The sequence below is a fragment of the Myotis daubentonii genome, chromosome 17 (genome assembly GCF_963259705.1).
Source record: "Myotis daubentonii chromosome 17, mMyoDau2.1, whole genome shotgun sequence".
Taxonomy (NCBI): Eukaryota; Metazoa; Chordata; class Mammalia; order Chiroptera; family Vespertilionidae; genus Myotis; species Myotis daubentonii.
In genome coordinates this window covers 7,736,267-7,757,709 of record NC_081856.1, presented here as the reverse complement: position 1 = coordinate 7,757,709, position 21,443 = coordinate 7,736,267, and the positions used below count along the sequence as shown (strand labels likewise).

The 21,443-nt window shown below is 43.1% G+C and overlaps 1 protein-coding gene and 1 pseudogene across 8 annotated transcripts in view; both read right to left on the bottom strand.

Annotated features, from left to right (window-relative positions):
- The window catches only part of SPIDR (scaffold protein involved in DNA repair), a 285,105-nt gene that overhangs the window by 33,864 nt on the left and 229,798 nt on the right, over positions 1–21,443 (bottom strand). For all 8 annotated transcript variants that reach the window (XR_009449640.1, XM_059672698.1, XM_059672699.1 and 5 more), the window contains one exon: positions 1,602–1,742. Coding sequence is in view for 7 of the 8 variants with exons in the window: in XM_059672698.1 (XP_059528681.1) it covers positions 1,602–1,742 (141 nt within the window). In the remaining variant the exon portion in view is untranslated. The remainder of the gene's footprint in view (positions 1–1,601; positions 1,743–21,443) is intronic.
- On the bottom strand, positions 20,149–20,329 carry LOC132220209 (U2 spliceosomal RNA; annotated as a pseudogene).

The window sequence follows — 21,443 nt, the reverse complement described above, 5'->3', positions numbered from 1 at the left end:
TGACCCCGTGTGCTCAGGTGGGAGGCTCACCTGCAGAGTTCATACCAAGGAAGAGAACTCCCTAAATGGCCCTGATGGGGTTAATGTCAGGTCAGTGCCAAGGCAGCGATAACTCTTACCAGGACCACACTTAGTCTTTTCAGATGCTTGAGATTCCGAGGACTAAAATGAGGTTCAGCCTTAGGAAGCATAAGGTTCACATGACCCAACGTCTAGCATGCTTTCCAAATATCTGGGCACCGCCCCTCCCACCCTGCCCCAATCTATACGGCAATTACATTATAGTACAGCTATCCTTTTATAAACAAAAGAAGCATTTATCACAAGACAAATCTACATGGATCAATAAACTATTGTTGTATCTAGCCGGAGCTTACAGGAGATCTGTCTATGAAATATACATCTTTCAGAAAAACAAGCTCTTGGGTAGAGCCATCACTCATCTGCAAGTGCATATGAAAGGCGGGGACAGAGTTGAGGCCTGTGAGAAAGCTGCCTGACTATAGGGTTCAGTCCGTAATGCTCGATAAATGCTCACAATTCAGAAGGATGGCTGGAAGGGTCATTATACAAACCACTAAAAGACGTTATCCACACCTGCTTCAAAATCAGAATACCAGATACTCATAATGTTTTTCCCCGCCCTCAGACACTGTTATAAGCTCAGATGTCACCACAATTAAACACAACATTAACATCAAGAGAGTTAAAATAAGGCACTATTTGAGGAAAGAGAGGTTACACAATAAGATTGAGAAAACCCACTTCAGGGTTCACACTAATTCTCTATATGCCTGAATAGTTCCATTAAAAACATTTCTTCTCTTCCCGAAACCATGGATTAAGAAGGTAACTGGAGATGTGGGAGCCACAGTCTGGGCAGCTTTATATACCATTCCACCTCTGCCCATCCAAAACCACATTTCAGGGTGAACCCTGAACCTTGGCGGACAACAAAGCTTTCTTACTATGGAGAGCAAAAATATGTGACAACTTAAGAGTTTAACTTAAAGCTGTTAAGATGCCTCTTCACAAAATTTCATTTACATAAACAGACTCATATAAAGCTGACTTGTTAGAGCTAGAACAACATATGAAAAATCTTTAGAATTAAAATATACATACTTAACATTTCTAAATCTTCTTAATCTTCACAAAATTATGAATTGCTACATCTGCATACCTGTTCTTGCTGTCATTACCATTTTCCCTACAGGTACTTCATGGGCTCCAATCAACCTCTATCTTGTTTTTCAGGCAAATTCCAAGATCCTAGAACAGCGGTTCTCAACCTGTGGGTCTCGACCCCTTTGGGGGTTGAACGACCCTTTCACAGAGGTGGCCTAAGACCATCAGAAAACACATATATCATTACATATTGTTTTTGTGATTAATCACTATGCTTTAATTATGTTCAATTTGTAACAATGAAATTGGGGGTCACCACAACATGAGGGACTGTATTAAAGGGTCGTGGCATTAGGAAAGTTGAGAACCACTGTCCTAGAGTTTACTGTCTTTAAAAATAAAATTACAGATAAAATACGAATAAAAGAACCAGGCGTTGTGGCAAGCTGGATGCTGTTCCAGCGCGTCCTCACCTTCCTCGGATGGCCTTCTGCAGCACCTTCATGCCCGCCAGGCGGCAGGACTGCCCCTCCAACCGTCTGTCCTTCAAGATGGTGCCCTCTGAGTGCACTTCGCCGAACATTCCGTAGGCATCCTGCACGAGGAGGCAGACTCTACAAAAAAGCATTCACAGTTGTTCTTTCCTGGAACAGCCTTTGATTCAACACAGAGATCAGGACAAATGAAGCTGAATTCAAACATGCACTTTCTAGATTTGTACACGCAGGCGTTTGATCAGTGTCCGTAAACTATAGAGGCAGAATTCGCTTTTGGCATAAAACTAAATCCTAAGTGAAATGAGGTTTAAAAGCACACGAAGAAGGTAATCCTTTCAAATCACACATAATACTGTTGCCCGTGTATTATGGATAATTAGAGCAGTCTCATATATTGTCTATTTAATTCTTCAGCTGAGGAAAGTGGGCATTATCACCTCCGTTTGATAGATGAGGAAAGTGAGGGTCAGTGTGTTAAATGACTAGCCAAGACAGTAAGCAGGTCACAAAATCAGGTCTTAAACTGGAGGCCCCTGATTTTGACATTTTTGTGTGCCATAGCATCACATTACAGTAACAAGTTACAAGGATGCAGAAGAGTGACCAATTTAGCCTAGTGGAACCTGAGAGAGCACCCCAGAGCAAGAAGCATTCCAGTCTCCAAGGGAAGCACCAAGTGGCAACAAGGAATGAACTAACGGCAAACTGCATAATGACCATAAAATCCTAATATCGAAATCTAATCTACAGAGAGGTCAGGATTTGTTCCAGCACTAGGCCAAACTATCCTATATAATAAAAGGCTAATATGCAAATCGACTGAACAGTGGAATGACCGGTCACTATGATGCACACTGACCACCAGGGGGCAGACGCTCAATGCAGGAGCTGCCTCCTGGTGGTCAGTGTGCTCCCACAGGGAGAGCGCCGCTCAGCCAGAAGCTAGGCTCATGGCTGGTGAGCTCAGTGGTGGTGGCGGGAGCCTGTCCCACTTCGGTGGCAGCATTAAGGATGTCCAACTGATAGTTTAGGCTGCTCCCCTAAGCCATCAGTTGGACACCCTCCAAGGGCTCCAGAACTGTGAGAGGGCGCAGGCCAGGCTGAGGGACCTCCCCCAAGTGCCTGAATTTCGTGCACTGGGCCTCTAGTCCTATATAATAAAGAGCTAATATGCTAATTAGACTGGATAGCGGAACGACCTTGTGGGACAACCAGTGGGTGGGGAGCGGGGCCACGAGGCAGCTGGGACCGCAAGGGCCGAGGCAGCTGGGGCTACAAGGGCCTACCCTTGCATGAATTTCATGCATCGGGCCTCTAGTTTAAAATATAGTTATATATAAATTGTAAATAGTCAATAATGAGGACACTTATCTAGAAGAACTTCACCCACTCTATAACTTTCAAAAGATACTTTTAAATGTTCAACAAGAATCATATCAGAGTAGTAAAGTCAGAATGTAAGTAATTTATGCTAAATTGCTTTTAATGTCCCTTGAAAACAATTTAATTGGCCTATAAACTTTTCATACAAAATAAGCAAAGACTGTATAATTTAATCAGAGACCCAAGTGGGAAAGAACAAAGAAGTGTAATAGAGGTAGGGAGGCATAGCATAGAAGGTCGCAGAGCCATGAGATAAGTTTCACAAGATTCTTAATAACAGTGGCACTTATGGATTTGTCATTGTGCTCTAAAGCAGTACCCTGGCCTTTTGGGCGTGTCTAGTGAATCTGCGATCCATCTATTATGTGTTAAGTACAGCAGGACTGCCACTTGCGTAGGCCTTCAGCGAGGTCTAGGTATGTGCTAATGAGCAATCCTGCCCTCTGTACCTCTACAGGAAAAGAATGAACACGGATAAATATGCAATCACAAGTCGTGGTGGTGTGAGGAAGGAAATAAGCAGAGTGCCTTGAGAAACAACACTGGAGTGGGATAGTCTATCCAGGGTGGTCAGGGAAGTTTTCTTAAAAGAGGGTGACCTTTAAGTTGAGTCCTGAAGAAAGAGAAGCCAATTATTAAGCAAACGGTTTAGAAAAAGCATTTACAACAGAGAAACCCTGTGATAGGAAAGAGCTCTTCCATGTTTGAGAAATTGAAAGAAGGTTAGATAAGGTAGGGAAAATGGTAGTGAGATAAAGGACTAATATTTGGGGATTTCTTAATTAATTTATTAATTTAAACTTTATTTTTGTTGATTTTAGAGAGGAAGGGAGAGGGATAGAAACATCAATGATGAGAGAGAATCACTGATTGGCTGCCTCCTGCACATCCCCCTGGGGATCGAGCCCGCAACCCTGGCATATGCCCTGAAGAAAGGCGACTTCTTGGTTCATGGGTTGGTTGACACTCAACCACTGAGCAACACCAGCCAGGCTATTGTTCTTAATTTAAAATAAAAATTATATTTCTGAAAGAAAATTAAAATTTTAACAAGCATTTGTAAAGAAGGAAGAAAAAGGGATGGGGAGGGGAGGGACTGGTTGTGGGCAGCAATAGAGAGGCATCTTGGTGGAGCGAGTCTCATGGTTGGGCGTGGCTGGCATCTATTGATGGTAAAGGCCACGGTGAAAGGCCTGTGTAAGGAGGTGGACCTGACCAGGGCACCAGCGGTGGTAAATAACCAGCATCTGTGCCAGTTAGCACTGACCTCCTGCCGTCAAAGAATCAACAATGGGGTGACACTAAAAAGATGATATTTTTCTTTCAGAAATGTAACTCTTAGGACAAGGTAGAGGGTGTTATGTTAGATTTCAACATATATTAAAAATTGTGTGATTTTACATAAAATTCAAATTTCCCACTGTTTTAAGAAACCTGGGTTCTAGGAGCACTAGGCTAACACCCCATGGATGAAGCGCCAGTTTGTTAATTCATCCCGTGGGCCCTCGCCCCATCCTCTGATCGCAGCCCTCACACAACTCCATCCTCTTGGCCTCTGTCAGATTCAAGCACACACTGGAAACATTTCCAGGTCTCTGTCGGCATGCACGCATGCGTCGGAAACATTTCAAGGCACGACGGAAGAACACGGTCATGGATGATGCATGAGGGACAGGAAGGGTCCATGCTGGCCTAAGATTTCTAAGCGCTCCATGGCAGTGGAGAATCAAGAAGAGCTTGAGGGCAGGAAGCCCAGCTGTGGACCTCATTCCAGAGACCACAGAAGCTGTGGAATCCAAAGGCTGGTCAAGCGACTTGAGCCGTGAAGCAGGCGAAGACGGAGGTGATTAACACGGAACATGGAAGTCCAAGCTGGCCAGCGGAGGATGGGACTCAAAGCAGGCGGCAGAAACGACGTAGGTGTGGAGAGACGGGAGTCCAGCCCGGCTGCCACCACTGACAAAGGGTGGTAGCGCTCTGGCTGACACGCCTCTCCCCTGCATGACAGGGGGTTATTCTCTGGAGGCCTTTTCCATTATTCTAATCGAAGGAAGATTAGATAATTACCCGTCTACACAGGAGGCTGGAGTTCAGACACTAGAGGTCCCTGAGCAGACAGTGTAACAGCATTGTGGCCATGCTCAGCAGGACAACCATTTCAAACAAGCACTGTCCTTAAAAAACTTGGAAATATTGTGAACTTAGCTGCTAGCCAAGCCATGTGAAGGCTAGAATTGGCATTTTAAAGTTATGTGATGAGTCAGTGTTCATAAAATTAAGCTCCCACTTTGGAAAGCAGAATAGCCATTGGACAAGGTGAAATGTACATTCGGTTAATAGCAAACTCTCCACTGCCAGTGACAGGCAAGCTAGGACTTCGGCTGCAGGCGGCGTTCCAGACTCCCTGCAGCACCGAGCACTGCTGGTGGGACCCTGCGCCTCGTGTGAGAGGCACGCGGCTGCTTTTAGACGTGATTCGCTTAGACAAACGCCAGAAGAGCAACGAGAAATGTCCCCTCGTGAGGAAGTAGATGTCGGTGGTTACAATAAGAGTCTCATAACTGCATTCACTCCATGAGACAGAGTTTGCCATTCAAAATTCTTGGAGTAAGTTTGGCAAGTGAATGCCACTTATTTAAGATCAATGTTGCACGCCTGCCTACAACACACGCCCTCATCCAAATAAAACCACCTCCCATATTCCTGATTTTAGGCATCTGGTGCAGGGGAAAGGCAGCCGGCAGGAGAGGCTCTGTTTTGGGCTCTGCTGCTGAGGGATGTAGGCTCCTGGCTACCCGGAGACTGTACAAGCCAGACCACTTTAAATTGCTTTGTTACAAATGGAATTAATTGCCAAGGAGATGATTTTCCCTCATGTGCCAGCTCGCTTGTGTCCGCAATGTGTATGCACTTTATAACAGGGGCAATCTTCCCGTGTGAAGGGGCTTAGAGAAAGGTGCTGAAAGCATGCCATCCCTCACAGAAATGAAACTGCCTGGTATGTGAAACCAGCCTATGATTGGCCTTCCCATGTTGCCTTCCTCATTCAGCTACTGTGATTTTGTTTGGTAGGTAAAGCGGTGAGTAATACATTAAAATACACAGTGTCTTCAGCTTGCCCCTCCTCCCAGCCAGCCATGCCCTACCCATCCCAGCTGGGAAAATAAGGCAGCAGACAAAAAGAAATTCAAGGGCACAGCACTATAGCAGAATCTCCTCTGTTTTAGCCATTAGGAACCATTCGGCGGGACTTTGTTTCTATGCATTTCTGAGCCATGAGGGTGAGGCCTGCACCATGTTGGAAGAGCCGGCTAAAGTCAGTGCCAAATGAAACTACGTTCCACAGCACATTCCCAGCACATAAAATAATACAGATAAGAGGTTCACCGTTCAGTCACCGTCTTATCGTGTTGGAAGTATTAAAGTCCATTATGGAGTTAATATTTGTCTTTAAGAATGCTTTTTCTTCTCTTACCAGCTTACTATCACATCATGCTAATCACAGAATACTTTTAAAAATCCTAAAATTACATGTATTGTTAATCTGTAAAAGCAACAGAACAAAGCACAAGGATTAAGAAAAGTAAAACTGTTGATTTGTAGAGGGAGTTTTAGTGAGGGTATAATTTAATCTCTTTGAAGTTTTAAAAGCTCCTCCCCAACTTTCCAAAAAATACTCATTTCCCCTTTTCAACCACTAACTCAATTTCATAGATACACAAGCAAAGAGAAACAGCAGACGCGTGGATGTGTGTGTGTGCGCACGCACACATGGGAGAAGAGGAGATTTAAGTGATTTAGTGAACACGTGGGATGTTTACATGAGCTAAGAGCAGTTCTTAGCAGTCCACCAAGAATTCCCGGAATCATGGTCAGTCCCACTATTTTATTCTAGGTCAGTGTCAGCTTCAGCAGCCTTGCTCCCTGTTTATAAAAATCTTACTAAGCCTCAATTTAAGGAAGAAGTTAGATGAAGTGAGGGGGGGAAAGCGAGAGAGAAAAAGGGAAAGGGAAAGTGGGGGGAAGAGGGGAGTTTGAACATGAACATGAGAGAGGAAAGACTCACTGGAAAGAGGGAGGGAGAGGAAGAGGAGGAGGAGAGAAGGCAGAGAGCGGAGTGGGCGGAGGGCCTTTCCCAGCTCCACCCACCCACAGGGCAGACAGGAAACTGATCCACGGGACATTGTGTTCCCCTCCTGAAAAACAACCAGAGGAGCTCCTAAAGTAAACAGTTAATCCTGCTGTTTATCTTTTTTGCTTGATGGGATGTTAACAGGAACGTTTCCACTCCCCAGAAATGTGGTTTTTATTCTTTTAAAAGTTGTATTTTCTGTTTGCTAAAAATAAGAGTGTGACATGTACACTTTGTAATATCAGAGAACAGGAAGAAATAAAAATCTTTCTTTGCTTAAAAGTGACTTAACTAAAAGGATTCCCAAAAGTCCGAGACAGGCCTTTTCTACCCCGCTACATTCTCTCTTTTGGGAAAATACTGCATTGCTGTAGGGAACCAAACCAAAGCGAACAAACCACCTGCTGCAGGCTCCATCTTTAAGGGAGACACGAGTAAAAGTGCTGACCTCCGTGCCATCCTGGACTTCGACTCTGGTTATTGCTCATGAAGATAACACTACCACTGTGCCCAGCAAGAGCAGGAAGAGTGCATTTTACGTGTGGCTGGAACTTTGCCCAGAGAACAAGTTTTCAAAGATAGTTATTATTACACATTTTTATTAACTGAAATATCTACTGAGAAAATAATAGGTAATTACAATATCTGAGATGCATGCGCAGCTGTAAGACATATTAGCGAGACCCTGTGTACACGTTGCCCATTCCCCGATACTGTACTTTATTCTAGCAGACAGTACAGCTTCACAACCAGCATACTGATATTGATACAGTCCATCAATATTATTCAGATTTCACCAATTTCACGTGTGTGTGTGGGGATCGAGTTGCAACCCAGGCATGTACCCTGGCTTGGAATTGAACTGGCAACCTCTTGGTTAATGCTCAACCACTGAGCCACACTGGCTACGCTGCAAGAGTTTTGTAAACATTCGATACCTGACTATTTAGTCAGGGGCACTGACCTCTTTTCCTTAGACTGTCAAATAGAAAAATATAACAGCCAACAATAGCCACCTGGTGTAAATGAATCAAAATTATACCAATGTTTTTTGTCAGATCAGCAAAAAATACAATTTTTTGGTGTGCCTCAGGATTGTAGTAGTTAGTTTATCTGCCATTAAATGAAAAAGGTTGAAAATTGCTGTCCTATAGCCACCATTACAGTCAAGATACTGAAGGGTTCCATCAGCAAAAGGATTCCTCCTGCTACTTTTTTATCATCCACCTCCTTCCATCTTCCCAACCCCCATACCAAACATCTAGAAACCACTAGTCTGTCCTCCATTTCTACAATTATGTCATTTCAAATGTAAAAATGGAATTTTCCAGTATATAACCTTTGGGATTGGCTTTCCCCCTTCAGTACAGTTTGTTGGTAATTAATCCATGCTATTATGCCTTTTATTTTTATAACAGCTTTACTGAGACACTACAGGCCCGGTGCACGAAATTTGTGCACTGTAGGGGTGGGGGGTAGGGGGGTCCCTCAGCCTAAACCCTCTCGCAATCCGGGACCCCTTGGGGGATGTCGGACTGCTGGTTTAGGCCCGTGTGGGATCAGGCCTAAACTGGTAGTTGGACATCCCTCTCACAATCTGGGACTGCTGGCTCCTAACCGCTCGCCTACCTGCCTGCCTGCCTCATCGCCCCTAACCACTCGCCTGCCTGATAGCCCCTAACTGCTTGCCTGCCTGCCTGCCTGATCGTCTCTAACCGCTCTTTTGCCTGATCGCCCCTAACTGACTGCCTGCCTGCTTGATCGCCCCTAATCATTCTGCTTGCCTGTCTGATCGCCCCTAACTGCTTGCCTGCCTGCCTGATCACTCCCAACCGCGGCTACCTCAGCCCCCACCATGGCTTCGTCTGGAAGGACGTCCAAAATGACGCCCAGAAGGATGTTTGGCTGTTGGGTCTAATTAGCATATTATGCTTTTATTATTATAGATAATTTATATACTGTAAAAACCACCTTTTTTATTGTGGCAAAATACACATATCATAAAATTTACCATTTTAACCATTTTAAGGGTATCGATTCAACGGCATTAAGTACATTCACAATGTTCTGCAGTCATCAGCACTATCTAGTTCCAGAATATTTTCATCACCTCCCCCCAAAAACCTTATCTATTTGTTAAAAATATTTATTGTTGAAAGTATCACATATGTCTCCTCCCCCCCCCCCCCACTGACCCTTTCTAGCCAGCCGTCACCCCCAGCCCCAGTCCGTCACTGCCCTATTGTCTATCAGCCTCCTCAATCTTCCTCCCCTGAGTTTCTAGAAGCAATTAATTTACTTTCTTCCTCTATGGGTTTGCATATTCTGCACATGTCACATAAATGGAATCATATAATGTGTGGTCTTCTGTGTCTGGCTTCTTTCACTTAGCATGTTTTCAAGGTTTACCCATGTTATCGCATGTGTCAGTACTTTACTCCCTTTTGCTGCTGAAAAATATTCCATTATATGGATATATCACATTTTCGCTATCCATCTATTAGCGGATGCACATTTGAATTGTTTCTACTTTTTTTGCTTGTATGAATAATGCTGCTATGAACATCTGTGCAGAAGCTTTGTGAACATGTTTCCAATTCTCCTGAGTATGTTCCTAGGAATGCAAATGCTGGGCTGTATGGTAACTAAGCTTACCCTTTTGAGAAACTGCTAAACTTCTTTTCCAAAGTGGCTGCACTGTTTTACATTCCCCCTAGCTGAGTATGAGGATTCCGATTTCTCCATATCCTTGCGAACATTTGTTTTCTGTCTTTTTTATTATAGCCATCCTAGTGGGTGTGAAGTGGTAGCCCACGGTGGGTTTGTTTGCATTTCCCTAATGACCAATGATGATGATTATCATGTGCTTCCTGGTCATTTGTATATCTTCTTTGGAGAAATGTCTATTCAAATCCTTCGACCATTTATTTAGGTTATTCTTTTATGTTGACTTGTATGAGTTCTTTATATATTCTGAATATGAATTTCCTATCAGATATGTGATTTCCAAATAAATCTCTCCTATTCTCAGGGTTGTCTTTTTACTTTCTTGATGATGTCCTTTGAAGTGCAGAAGGTTTTAATTCTGATGAAGTCCCATTTATGTATTTTTCTTTTGTTGTGTTATGCTTTTTGTTGTTATATGTAAGGAACCACTGCCTAATACATAAAGTTATGAAGATATATTCCTGTTGTCTTCTGAGAGTTTTGGTTCTTACATTTAGGAATATGATTAGTTTTGAGGTAATTTTTGTGTGTATTGTGAGGTAGTGTGGCAGGACAGTAAGAAGTGAGGAAAATTCCTAGGCACGTGGAGTAGGGAAACTGACACAAGAAAATTAAACAAATCAAACAATTTGAACAACTTACACCCAGCTAGTGAGTTGCAAGATCTTATCTTCCCTAAGCAAGGGCACTTGAGGGCAAATAGTTTATACACCTCACCGCCTTACCAGAGAATACAGAGCCTCAATCACCCTGGCCGGGAGATAGAGGACAGAGACCCAGTTAAAGCCACTTGTGCCAGCCAAACCCAAGAGCAGATGCAGTCAGGGGAACAAATAACAAAAACCCATTAAAGCCAGACAGACCCAAGATAAAAGTAAAACAGTAAAGCAGACCAAAGAATCATCCCAAACTTCCCTATACATCATTTTGATGTACCAGCACATTAAAAACACACCTGGAAAGCTGATGAATATTCTGCCGAAACCCTCCCTTAGATTCTCATCTACAGGAAAAGAAAATCCACAAAGACAAAGACCCAGTGTGGGCTCTTTCTAGATCAGTGGTTGCCAACGTTTCAGACCTCACAGACCATCAGTGGTCCACAGACCACTGGTTGGAGACTGCTGTTCTAGAGCACGCCTATGCCCTTCTAGGCATTAACTTTTTCCTTCCTTCTAAACTCTAAAGGTCCCTATAAGACTTGCAACCAGGGGAGCAGTTGGCAGTGGCAGCTCATCCAGGCTTATCCCCTGATCCTGTCTCCAAGACCCCCTTTTTCTCTGGCTTCCCAGTGAGCTGAGAGCAGCCCTGCCTAGGTTCACTTCTTTCCTATAACATTTCTAGCGAGCCAAAGCAGAGCACCGCCTCGCTGTCCCTTACTGCTTCTACCCTAAGTCCTTTCTTTGTTTCACTGTCCCCAGGTTTAATAAACTTATTCTCAAAATCACGTGGACTCTTGCTGTGAAATCTTTCCTACATGGAGTTAAGAACCCACACACTATAGGAAATCCCACTCCAGGCCGGTCCCTGTTTGGTAACAGTGGGGACCAACTAAGTTCTTTTACATGTGAATCGATACCCTTAAAATGGTTAAAATGGGAAATTTTATGAAATGTGTGTTTTGCCACAATAAAAAAGGTGATTTTTACAGTATATAAATTATCTATAACTAGGGGCCCGGTGCACGAAATTCGTGCACTGGGTGTGTGTGTGTGGGGGAGTGTCCCTCAGCCCAGCCTGCCCCCTCTCATATACTGGGAGCCCTCAGGCGTTGACCCCCATCACCCTCCAATCGCAGGCTCTGCCCCTGCCCAGGCCTAACGCCTCTGGCTGAGGCGTCCGGCCCGGGCAGCGGGGACCCGCAGCTGCAGCGGCCCCACGATCGTGGGCTTTGCTTTAGGCCCAGGCAAGGGACCCCTAGCTCCTGGGACTGCCAGCTTCGACCGTGCCCAGCTCCCATCGCTGGCTCCACCCCTACTTCTTGCTATCACTGGCCAGGGCGGAAAAGGCACCTGATTCTCCGATCATGGCTGGGGGGCAGGGCAAAGGCGGCCCCAGGGCCGCCTTTGCCCTGCCCCCCAGCTCTTACCTCCCCCCTGGGTTTCTGATCACTGTCAGTGGCAGGGGGCTTCTTCCTGCTTTCCCTTTCACCTCCCTGCATTGTGCCTACATATGCAAATTAACTGCCATCTTGTTGGCAGTTAACTGCCAATCTTAGTTGGCAGTTAATTTGCATATAGCCCTGATTAGCCAATGAAAAGGGTATCATCGTACGCCAATTACCATTTTTCTCTTTTATTAGTGTTGATAATAAAAGCATAATATGCTAATTAGACCCAACAGCCAAACAACCTTAAGTGCCCATCAGCAGATGAGTGGATAAAAAAGCTGTGGTATATTTGCACCATGGGATACTACTCAGCTGTAAAAAAGAAGAAACTCTTACCATCTGCAACAGCATGGATGGATTTGGAGAGTATTATGCTAAGTGAAATAAGCCAGATAAGCCAGTAAGACAAAGGTAAGTATCACATGGTCTCACTCATGTGGACTCTAATGAACAAAATAAACTAATGAACAAAACAGATCCAGAGACATAGAAGCATGGGACAGACTGATGAATTTCAGAAGAAATTAACCTGAGAACTTATATGCATAGCCCATGGACACAGACAATAGTGTGGTGAAGGCCTGGGAGGGGTGGGGGCAGGGTGCAGGGGGTCAATGGGGAAAAAACACAAAGGGGACATATGTAATACTTCCAACAATAAAGATACATTAAAAAAATGCTTTACATAGGTAACTCACAAAGTGACGCCTCTGAATTGTACAATGTAGGAGTAGGAAGAAAATATTAGCATACTAGTGAAGTTCCAAATTAGAACAAAATCAATGAAGGAAAGGAGGGAGAGAGGGTGGGGGAGAGTAATCTTAGCTAAGAAAATTACTCAGATTGTGTCAAATCAAGTCAGCAGCTCTGGGCAGAATGTGGTCTTATTTCCTCTAATTTATTCCCCAACTTACCCTCAAATGATTTGGTATTCCCATTTTTCTATGCCTACTCATCAGGGAAACCTGAAGAGGCAAGTGTCTGTAGCTGAGTGCAGAGTAAGGAGCAAGGCACCAACCATGGGGACACATGTTGGAAGTGCCACAGGTAAGTTAGTGTCCCATGGCTCCCTCGGCATCACCAAATAGTACGCTGGACAAACCGGAGTCATCACAGCCTTTCTCAACCAGGGTTTCATGAAGGAATTAAACACCCAAACTCTAAGGCTGTAATGAACGCAATGGATAAGAACCCACCTGTGCATCTAGAATGGCATTAGGTATGTACAATCTTGGGAGGATTGAGAGGACAGGCACTCACATAATCTTCAGGGTTCTGCAGTTCCAATGAGGGAGCCAGTTTAGAGTAAATGAACGTATGGGTAAAGGCACTACTGTATTGGGCCTACTGACCCAACAAGAAACAGGGCTTGTTTAATCATTCTTAGATGACTTGCTTCTGAATCAGGGTTTCACACTCCAAGCTGACTAACTGGCCTAGAAACCAGTCCTGTCTAATGCAATGCTTATATCATTTGGATTTGTAAAGTACAGGCGTATATTCTAAAACACAAACTACCTCGGCAAAAGGCATAGGTACACAAGGCTTTTTTCTTTCCTAAGTATCAATGGTAATTTTGTAAATTCTTCTGCAATCCTAAGAATATCAGTTCTAGAAACAATATCATTGAGAAATATTAAATTGTTTTAAGATATTTTAAAATGAAGTCATTCCATTTTGAGGTAGTTCCATTTGTTTATTTTCTCCTTAGTTTCCATTGCCATAGGAGCTGTTATCGGTGAAGATATTGCTTCGGGATGTCTGAGATTTTGCAGCCTGTGGATTTTTATGGTTTCCCGTCTTACATTTAAGTCCTTTATCCATTTTGAGTTTATTCTTGTGTATGGTGTAAGTTGGTGGTCTAGTTCCATTTTTTTGCATGTATCTGTCCAATTTTCCCAGCACCATTTACTGAAGAGACTGTCTTGACCCCATTGTACGCTCTTGCCTCCTTTGTCAGATACTGAGCGTAGTGGTTTGGGTCCATTTCTGGGTTCTCTATTCTATTCCATTGGTCTATATGTCTGTTCTTGTGCTGGTACCAGGCAGTTTTGAGAATAGTGGCTTTGTAATACAGTGTGCTATCTGGTATTGAGATCCCTCCTACTTTGTTCTTCTTTCTCAGGATCGCTGCAGCTATTCGGCGTCTTTTTTTATTTTATTCCAGATGAGATTAAACCTTCAGGGGTCACCTTCAGAAGAGACCTCTTTATCAGATAGAAGGTTCTCAGGGATGAATTTGCTCCATTTCCAGCCCACCTACCTCAGTCTGTAGGAGTGCATGCCACACCAGCTGACATTCTTCCCAGCTTCTTACCCAGCCTCATCTTCCCACTTGGTCAGGACATACAGGGTACTTGCTCCCTATAGGTCTTTGTTTTACAATGATTATCATCTGTCCTACATCTGTTCACTCTCAACTGTTTGGTATCAAGACGAGAGCTGGAGGGGCAGCTTCCTCCCAGACAGAAGTGCTGGCAGAAGCTTTTGTTCCTTTGATGAGCCGTCCCCCAACAGAGCCAGCAGAGGGGCTCCACACCGGAGACTGCATCAACCTGGCTAATGTTTGCCCCATCCTAGTGACTACCTGAGACCCCGTCCCACCCAACTTTGGGGTCCACCCAAGCTGTGGCTGTCTTGGTTCACGCTTCAGATTGTCCTAAAATCTCTCAATCAAGCAACATCCCCCTCAGCAAGCCCCATACCTCTCACTAAGTGGCCCCAGGCCCCGCACAAGCAGCAGCTATGGGAAGAACACTTGGTAGCTATGCCTGGTGGCCGCAGGCAGAACACAAGCAGTGGCTGACCTTGGCCTGCACCTCCCAGGAGGCCCTGGAGCCAGCGCACCCAGTGGACAGCTCCAGAACACGTCAAAGCACCACCACCCAAACACCTCCACAAGCAACACACTCAAGAGGCAGAATCAGGATGCACCAGTGTCCAGCTGAAGTAAGTCCTGCTCTATGTGGTGAGTCCCTGCACGGCTGGTCCTCCAAAGTGGTGGGAGATCGGTGTTCGTGGTCACAGCCAATCCCTGTAGCTGATGGGCCTGGGTAAATCCCTCTCATTGATGTGCCAACAGCCATCAAGACTCAACTCAACAGGAGGGTGTACAGCCCACATGGGGGGCGCATCTTGAGTACCCAGCTGGGATGATAGGGGAGGCTGTGCCGCTGGACCCTACAGCATACCCACTCCACCAAGCCTGGGAGATGTAGCAGCTCTACTTAATACATAGAAACAAACACAAGGAGGCTGCCAGAATGAAGAGACCAAAAAACATGTCCCAAATGAAAGACCAGAATAAAACTCAGGAAAAAGAAATAAACAAAATGGAGACATACAATCTACTAGATGCAGAGTTCAAAACACTGGTGATAAGGATATCAAGGAACTTAGTGAGGACCTCAACAGCATAAAAAGAACCAGTCAGAAATGAAGGATACACTGCGCTAGCAGGTTTTCCCTCACACCATTTATTGTGTGGTTAATCTTTCTCTACTGCTTTGAAATATATACATTATTTACTAAGTTCCTGTATACACTTGGGGTTTTCTTTTCTGTTCCACGGGTTTACCTGTTACATTAAGTGAAATAACTCTTTAATTTTAAAAAGTGACTTTCATTATTTTGTATTTCTAACAGCTGGATTTTGCCTATCTTATGGTGGTTTTGTGGGGCCAGTACCTGGCTTTCCTGTTCTGATCTCTCTCATCCTCTGCAAGCTTATATCCAATCTGATTTCTCCAGCTCAGTGTTTGATGGGCACCTCTACCTCAACAAGGGCACACTGGAACTCTAGACCTTCACTGCTAAACCTCCAAGTCTCCTCGCCTCAGTAACTGACACGACCATCAAACCAACAACCTCATCATCATCCTTGATTCCCCTCTTTCTATCATCCCACATCCAGTCATTAGCAAGGAGTGTGACTTCTATCTTTAAAACAGATCTTGAATCTTCCTACTTTTGACCACTTCCTCAATAGCACTCTGACCCAGGTCACCAGTCTTACCTGTCTGGATTCCTGAAATGACCTTCTAACTCCTTTCCTGTTCCTACTCTTATGCCTCATTTCATTTGCTCTAGAGTAGCCTGAGGGATCTTTACAGATCAGCTCACATCCATCCCATGCTTGAAACCTCGAAGGCTTCTCATCGTATTGGAATGAAGCTGCTTGCCTCCTCTCTGCATTCATCTTCTATCTTGGCCCCTGGGTTCACAAGCCCCGGCCATGCCACCTTCCTTTCTGCTGTTGGAACACACCAAATTCATTCTTTTCTTCACAATAGTTCATCTCTTTGCCTGGAAATTGTGTCTTCTAGAACTTTCCATGGCTGGCTCCATCTTTCCACTTAGGTCCTATCCCAAAGGGCTCCTTCCTAGGCTTTCCCCAACTAGTCACTCCAAGGTAACCTTGATCCCCCACCCACATGACTTCATATCACAGAACAATATTATTTCTCATAATGATAGCAAACATTTTTTGAACACTTTAATAAGGAGAGAGAGGCAATTTCAGTCTCTATTCGCCTTTATGCTGTTTCCCTACCCTGCCAGGTGTGCAAGTTAGGAGGTGGGGTGGGAAGGTCCACAGTGGAGGCTATAACCCCCAGGGTCTTCCGCATTGGCAATCCCCATAGTACTGGCTTGGCCATGCGACTCAGCTTTTGTGTGAGCAGCAGTCTTTGCTAAGGAGCAGCCACCAGTATTCTACCCTTAGTGTAGCTAGACAGACTGAGGGTGGAGCCCTCCAGAATGTAAACACTACCCCCTAAGCCTCTGTTGACAATGTGCTTAGAGTTTAAATAGTGCACTTAAAAAGTGTTTACATGTCACTATGATGAATGACCTCAAAAAGTTCATATAGTTGAATAAAACATACCATGGGAAAAAACCAACCTTCAATTAATTGAAAGAATGTGTTAGGTACTGCTATGCAAGGTCATGATATCATATAGCTGAACTACTATTCTGTTTGAAACAGGAACAATACTGTTCATATTAATGCGTCTGAATATACAGTTCAAAGTTTTTTCATTGCAAATACTTCATTTTGTGTATAATATATAAGAAACATTTAATTACTGAAATAGAAGATCACAGTTCTCTAAGTTTGAAGATGAGTACCACATAATGCAGAACAGAAAAAATAAAAAATATTGTATCTATTAATTACCTGAATATTAGTATTTTCTATCACAATTAAGTAGATGGGCTGAAATTCGCTTCAAAGACACTGCACTTAAGAGAAACATCCCCCAGTTTCTGTATGTAGTATTCACGTTTTCAGGCCTTTATAAACCTCAATATGCATAAGATAATTGGCCAAGAAAACCAATACACTAGCAATGGTTTCCACTGCAGTAGAACAAAGTAGAATGGATGAGTGCATTCTGAATTCAAAACAAAAGATTCAATAGGCCAAAATCCTCATGTATGAATAAGATCCATTTAAGACCTTTAAATTTCCCAAATTTATAAAGATTGGAAATATCTGCACATGTCCTTGCCTTCCACCAAATCACATTTTTGTTGCGCTTTCCATGAAGAAACTCAAATAATTCAAAGCTGCTTTTTCAATCTTCACTGAAATTCACTAAGATATTATTAATGACCTTTTTAAAATAAGAAAAACAGCCCAGCCGGCGTAGTGGTTGAGCATCGACCTGGGAACCAGGAGGTCAGGGTTCGATTCCCGGTCAGGGCACATGCCCGGGTTGTGGGCTTGATCCCCAGTGTGGGGCTGTGCAGGAGACAGCTAATCAGTGAGTCTCTCTCATCATTGATTTTTTTCTCTTTCTCCCTCTCCCTTCCTCTCTGAAATCAATAAAAATATATTAATAAAATAAAATAAAATAAGAAAAACATTAACACTTTACAAGAGTATTGTTTATGGGAGATCTCAGAGACAATGATGAAGCTGCCTTGACATGCCGCGTAGTGATGGTATGAGCTGCATCCAGCAAGCACAAAGCAATTTCTTACCCCGCAAAGTCTCCATTCACCACACACTGTGCAAGGCCTTCAGGGCCTTTCTCAGCCAAGGCTGTGAATGCGAATCCTTGCACACCAGGGACCACTCTAGCATAGGCACCACACCAAGGCCGGCCACTGCCAAGCAGATCTGCCATTGCTCTGAGGCCCTAGCAGTTCATAACTAGGTTGGATTAGATCTCCCCAAAGTGCTGGTTCTCCACACACAACCCCCGCTCCCCCCCTCCCCCCAGCAAGTATTCTATTTCATTCACCACTGAGCAAGAAGCTATTTGGGGAACTCATTATCTTCTAACCCAGCCCTTAAATGTGCCAGGTTGGGAGAAGCTGAGACAGGCAGTAGGGCTTTTGTGATGGGTGGTGGTGGAGTACCCAGACTTCACTTTGGCCCATCCTCTCTTGAGAATTTGTCCACAGCCTCTTAGAGTCTGAATGCTGCACAGAAGCTCATAACCACATATAGCATCCATATGTGCTGGCATTAGTACAACCATTTTTTATTTAAGTTTCAAGAACTATTAAGCCCTTAGTATTATCATTCTTAAACACTTACTGTTTAATAATCCCACTGTCCATGAGCATTTATTTGCAATGGTTATCCTCTAAAAATGCCCATCTAGCATAGGCACTCAAATAAATCTGTTGAATATTGTTTCAAATATAAAGCAGAAATGAATCTATGAAAAACTATGTAACATCATAGAAATAAAAATATTCAGAAATAACACAACTTTATGCACTGGAGAAGCCAATAGCACAGAAAAAAGTAAAACCTGATTAGTTTTATTTATTTAACTAGTTGATGTATGGAATATATATTTGCACTAAGATTTCAAAACTCTTTAAAGTGCACCTCAACCATACATAACCACTTTTCAGCATCTACTAATGAAATTTCCCTTTTAAATCGGAGCTCAATAGTTGTAGTCTATAGCATAACATTTTATAGATCTAATACTTATTATCAAGTAATGTATCCAGAAATTTGGGGACTTTGAATTCTTTTAAAAGATAGAACATTAACTTAAAAGATAAAAATGTGTTTTTGTACATCCTGCATTCACAGATCTTATTTCATTCCAAAATGAAATTTTAGGAGTATGTGGCTATGCTGTTATCCTCCACTTCTTTCATACATTTTTTATTTCTCTCTTCCTATTGAGCTCTTTCCAGCTCTACTGGTGAATATGAAGGATTTCAATTGCTTTTAATGGGCCGTTCTAAACTCCCAGAGGTGGGAACTAAACCCTATGCATCTTGGGTTTCTTTGATGTAACTTAGAACCTGTCAATCAAAGGCAGAAGTGTTGCCAAGGCAGGGCCTGGTTTTGCTACTTCTAGCAAGCAGAACATCAACAAATATGTCAGGGTCTGACCAGTTGCTTAGATGCATCAGATGGCAGGAATGAGGCACCCAGTTTGCTGATTCAGCTGGTCGCCCACACAGAGTGATTCTAGGGCTGGAAGTAGCAGCAACAACTTCCTGATCACGCAGGAAGTTGCTAGCTGTGGCTCTAGAGCTAGTGGAGAGCTGAAGTGCTAGACGGCAGGTAGGTCGGAACCAGTAGAGGAGATGGAGGAGGAGAGAAACCCACCCAGAGACCGGGAATGGCCTAGAGAGTCACTGAGGCCGACAGAAGAAATTCTTACACTACCTCCTGCAGAAATGCTTCATAATGACAGTAAATGATAAAAGTGTCATCCCAGGAAAGAGTTAGGTCAGGGGCGATAATGAAAAATGTCTGAGTGACAAGAAATACTAAATTAGTATAATACCTAAAGAAAGCTCTATCTTTGGAACAATTTTAGAAGGATCTTTTCCTTGGGCAGCAGAAAATTCCTCCCAGTGATCTGAGCTACATATTAAACATTGCAAAACAGAGCATTCCTACTTAAAGCCTCTATCTGAGCATGGTCACTGTAGCTGGTATGAACTCTATAATGCTTTAAAATGAACTTGTATTTTCTTAATCTTCTTTTATTTCTCAGTATCTAAAACCATTCTCTGATAAAAGGAACCCGAGTTCCTTGCAGAAACGGTTGTTCCTAGGAGTGGGGTAGGAAATACGCAAGATGAGACTGGAACATCTTTTAGTGCCAAAAAGTAAGAAAGTACTCAAAACAAAACAAAGAACAAAACCAAAAACCCGATGATGGGACTATGTCAAAGAGAAAAGGGAGTCAACGGAAAGCGCTTCAACGGCAAAAGCTGAAACAGTTTGAGCAACAAAATAAATAAAATAGCACTGGACTTTAAACCTAAGTACAAATTAAATATTCATGAGTCCATACTGATATATTAAACTGATAAGAACAGATACTACACTTGATCTTAGCCAAAAGGCCGAGAAGCGATGATATATATATATATATATATATATATATATATATATATATATATATATATATATATATATATAAAATATATTTTTGTGTGTGTAAATAAGTGGGGGGAGAAGAAATAAGTCTCCCATGCATTAGAATTCCAAGTAATTACTCCACTGCCATCGAGAGGGATCAGAACTCCTAATTTCTAGGCCCTGGCCAGGTAACTCGGTTGGTTAGAGTCCTGTCTCAATACGCCAATGTTACAGGTTCGGTCCCTGGTCACATATGTGAGTCAACCAATGAATGTATGAATAAGTGGAACCTCAAGTTGATCTCTTTCTCTCCACCACCCCTTCGCCCCTCTCTCTCTAAAAATAAATCAATAAAAAAATGTAAAACAAAACAAAAAAACTCTCCTCAATTCTTAGGTACGGGTTATACATAGTGACTTCCTTCCAAAGATTTCAGGATGGAAAGAGGGAAAAAGTGTAACTTACAGTGGAAACTTGACACAAACTACCTCAGCCAGACGATCCAGGCCAATATCAACAGCGATAGGTCATGTGGATCTAATGTGATGAAAATCGCACTTTATCTCTGTGATCTTCCTTCCAAGAACCCATAACCCCAGTCTAATCATGAGTAATCAATCAGATAAATTCCAAAGAAGGAGATGCTACAAAATACCCCACCAGGGCTTGTCAAAACTGTCAAGGTCATCAAACACTAGGGAAATCTGAGAAACTGTCACAGCCAAGAGGTGACTAAGAAGGTGTGCCTACGCAACGTAATGTGCTAGTCTGGATGGGGTCCTGGAAAAGAATAATTACATCAGGTAGAAACCTAAGGAAATGTGAATAAAGAACTTCTGTCAGTTAAAAAAAATCACATCTACATACTTCCAAAAAGTAGTACCTATCTGTGTCAGACATTATTTCAGTCTATGTGGATAATGATAAATGTATGTAGATTTCAGGATGCCTAGCTCTAAAGCTGGGATGCCCAGTAGAGAGTTGGCAATCAATACACTTGGAAGGAATAACACTTTTCTATTTTACTTATTTTTTTAGTTTTACTGAGATGTAATTGACACTGTGTAAGTTTAAAATGTACAACATAATGGGATATTACTTTTTTTTATT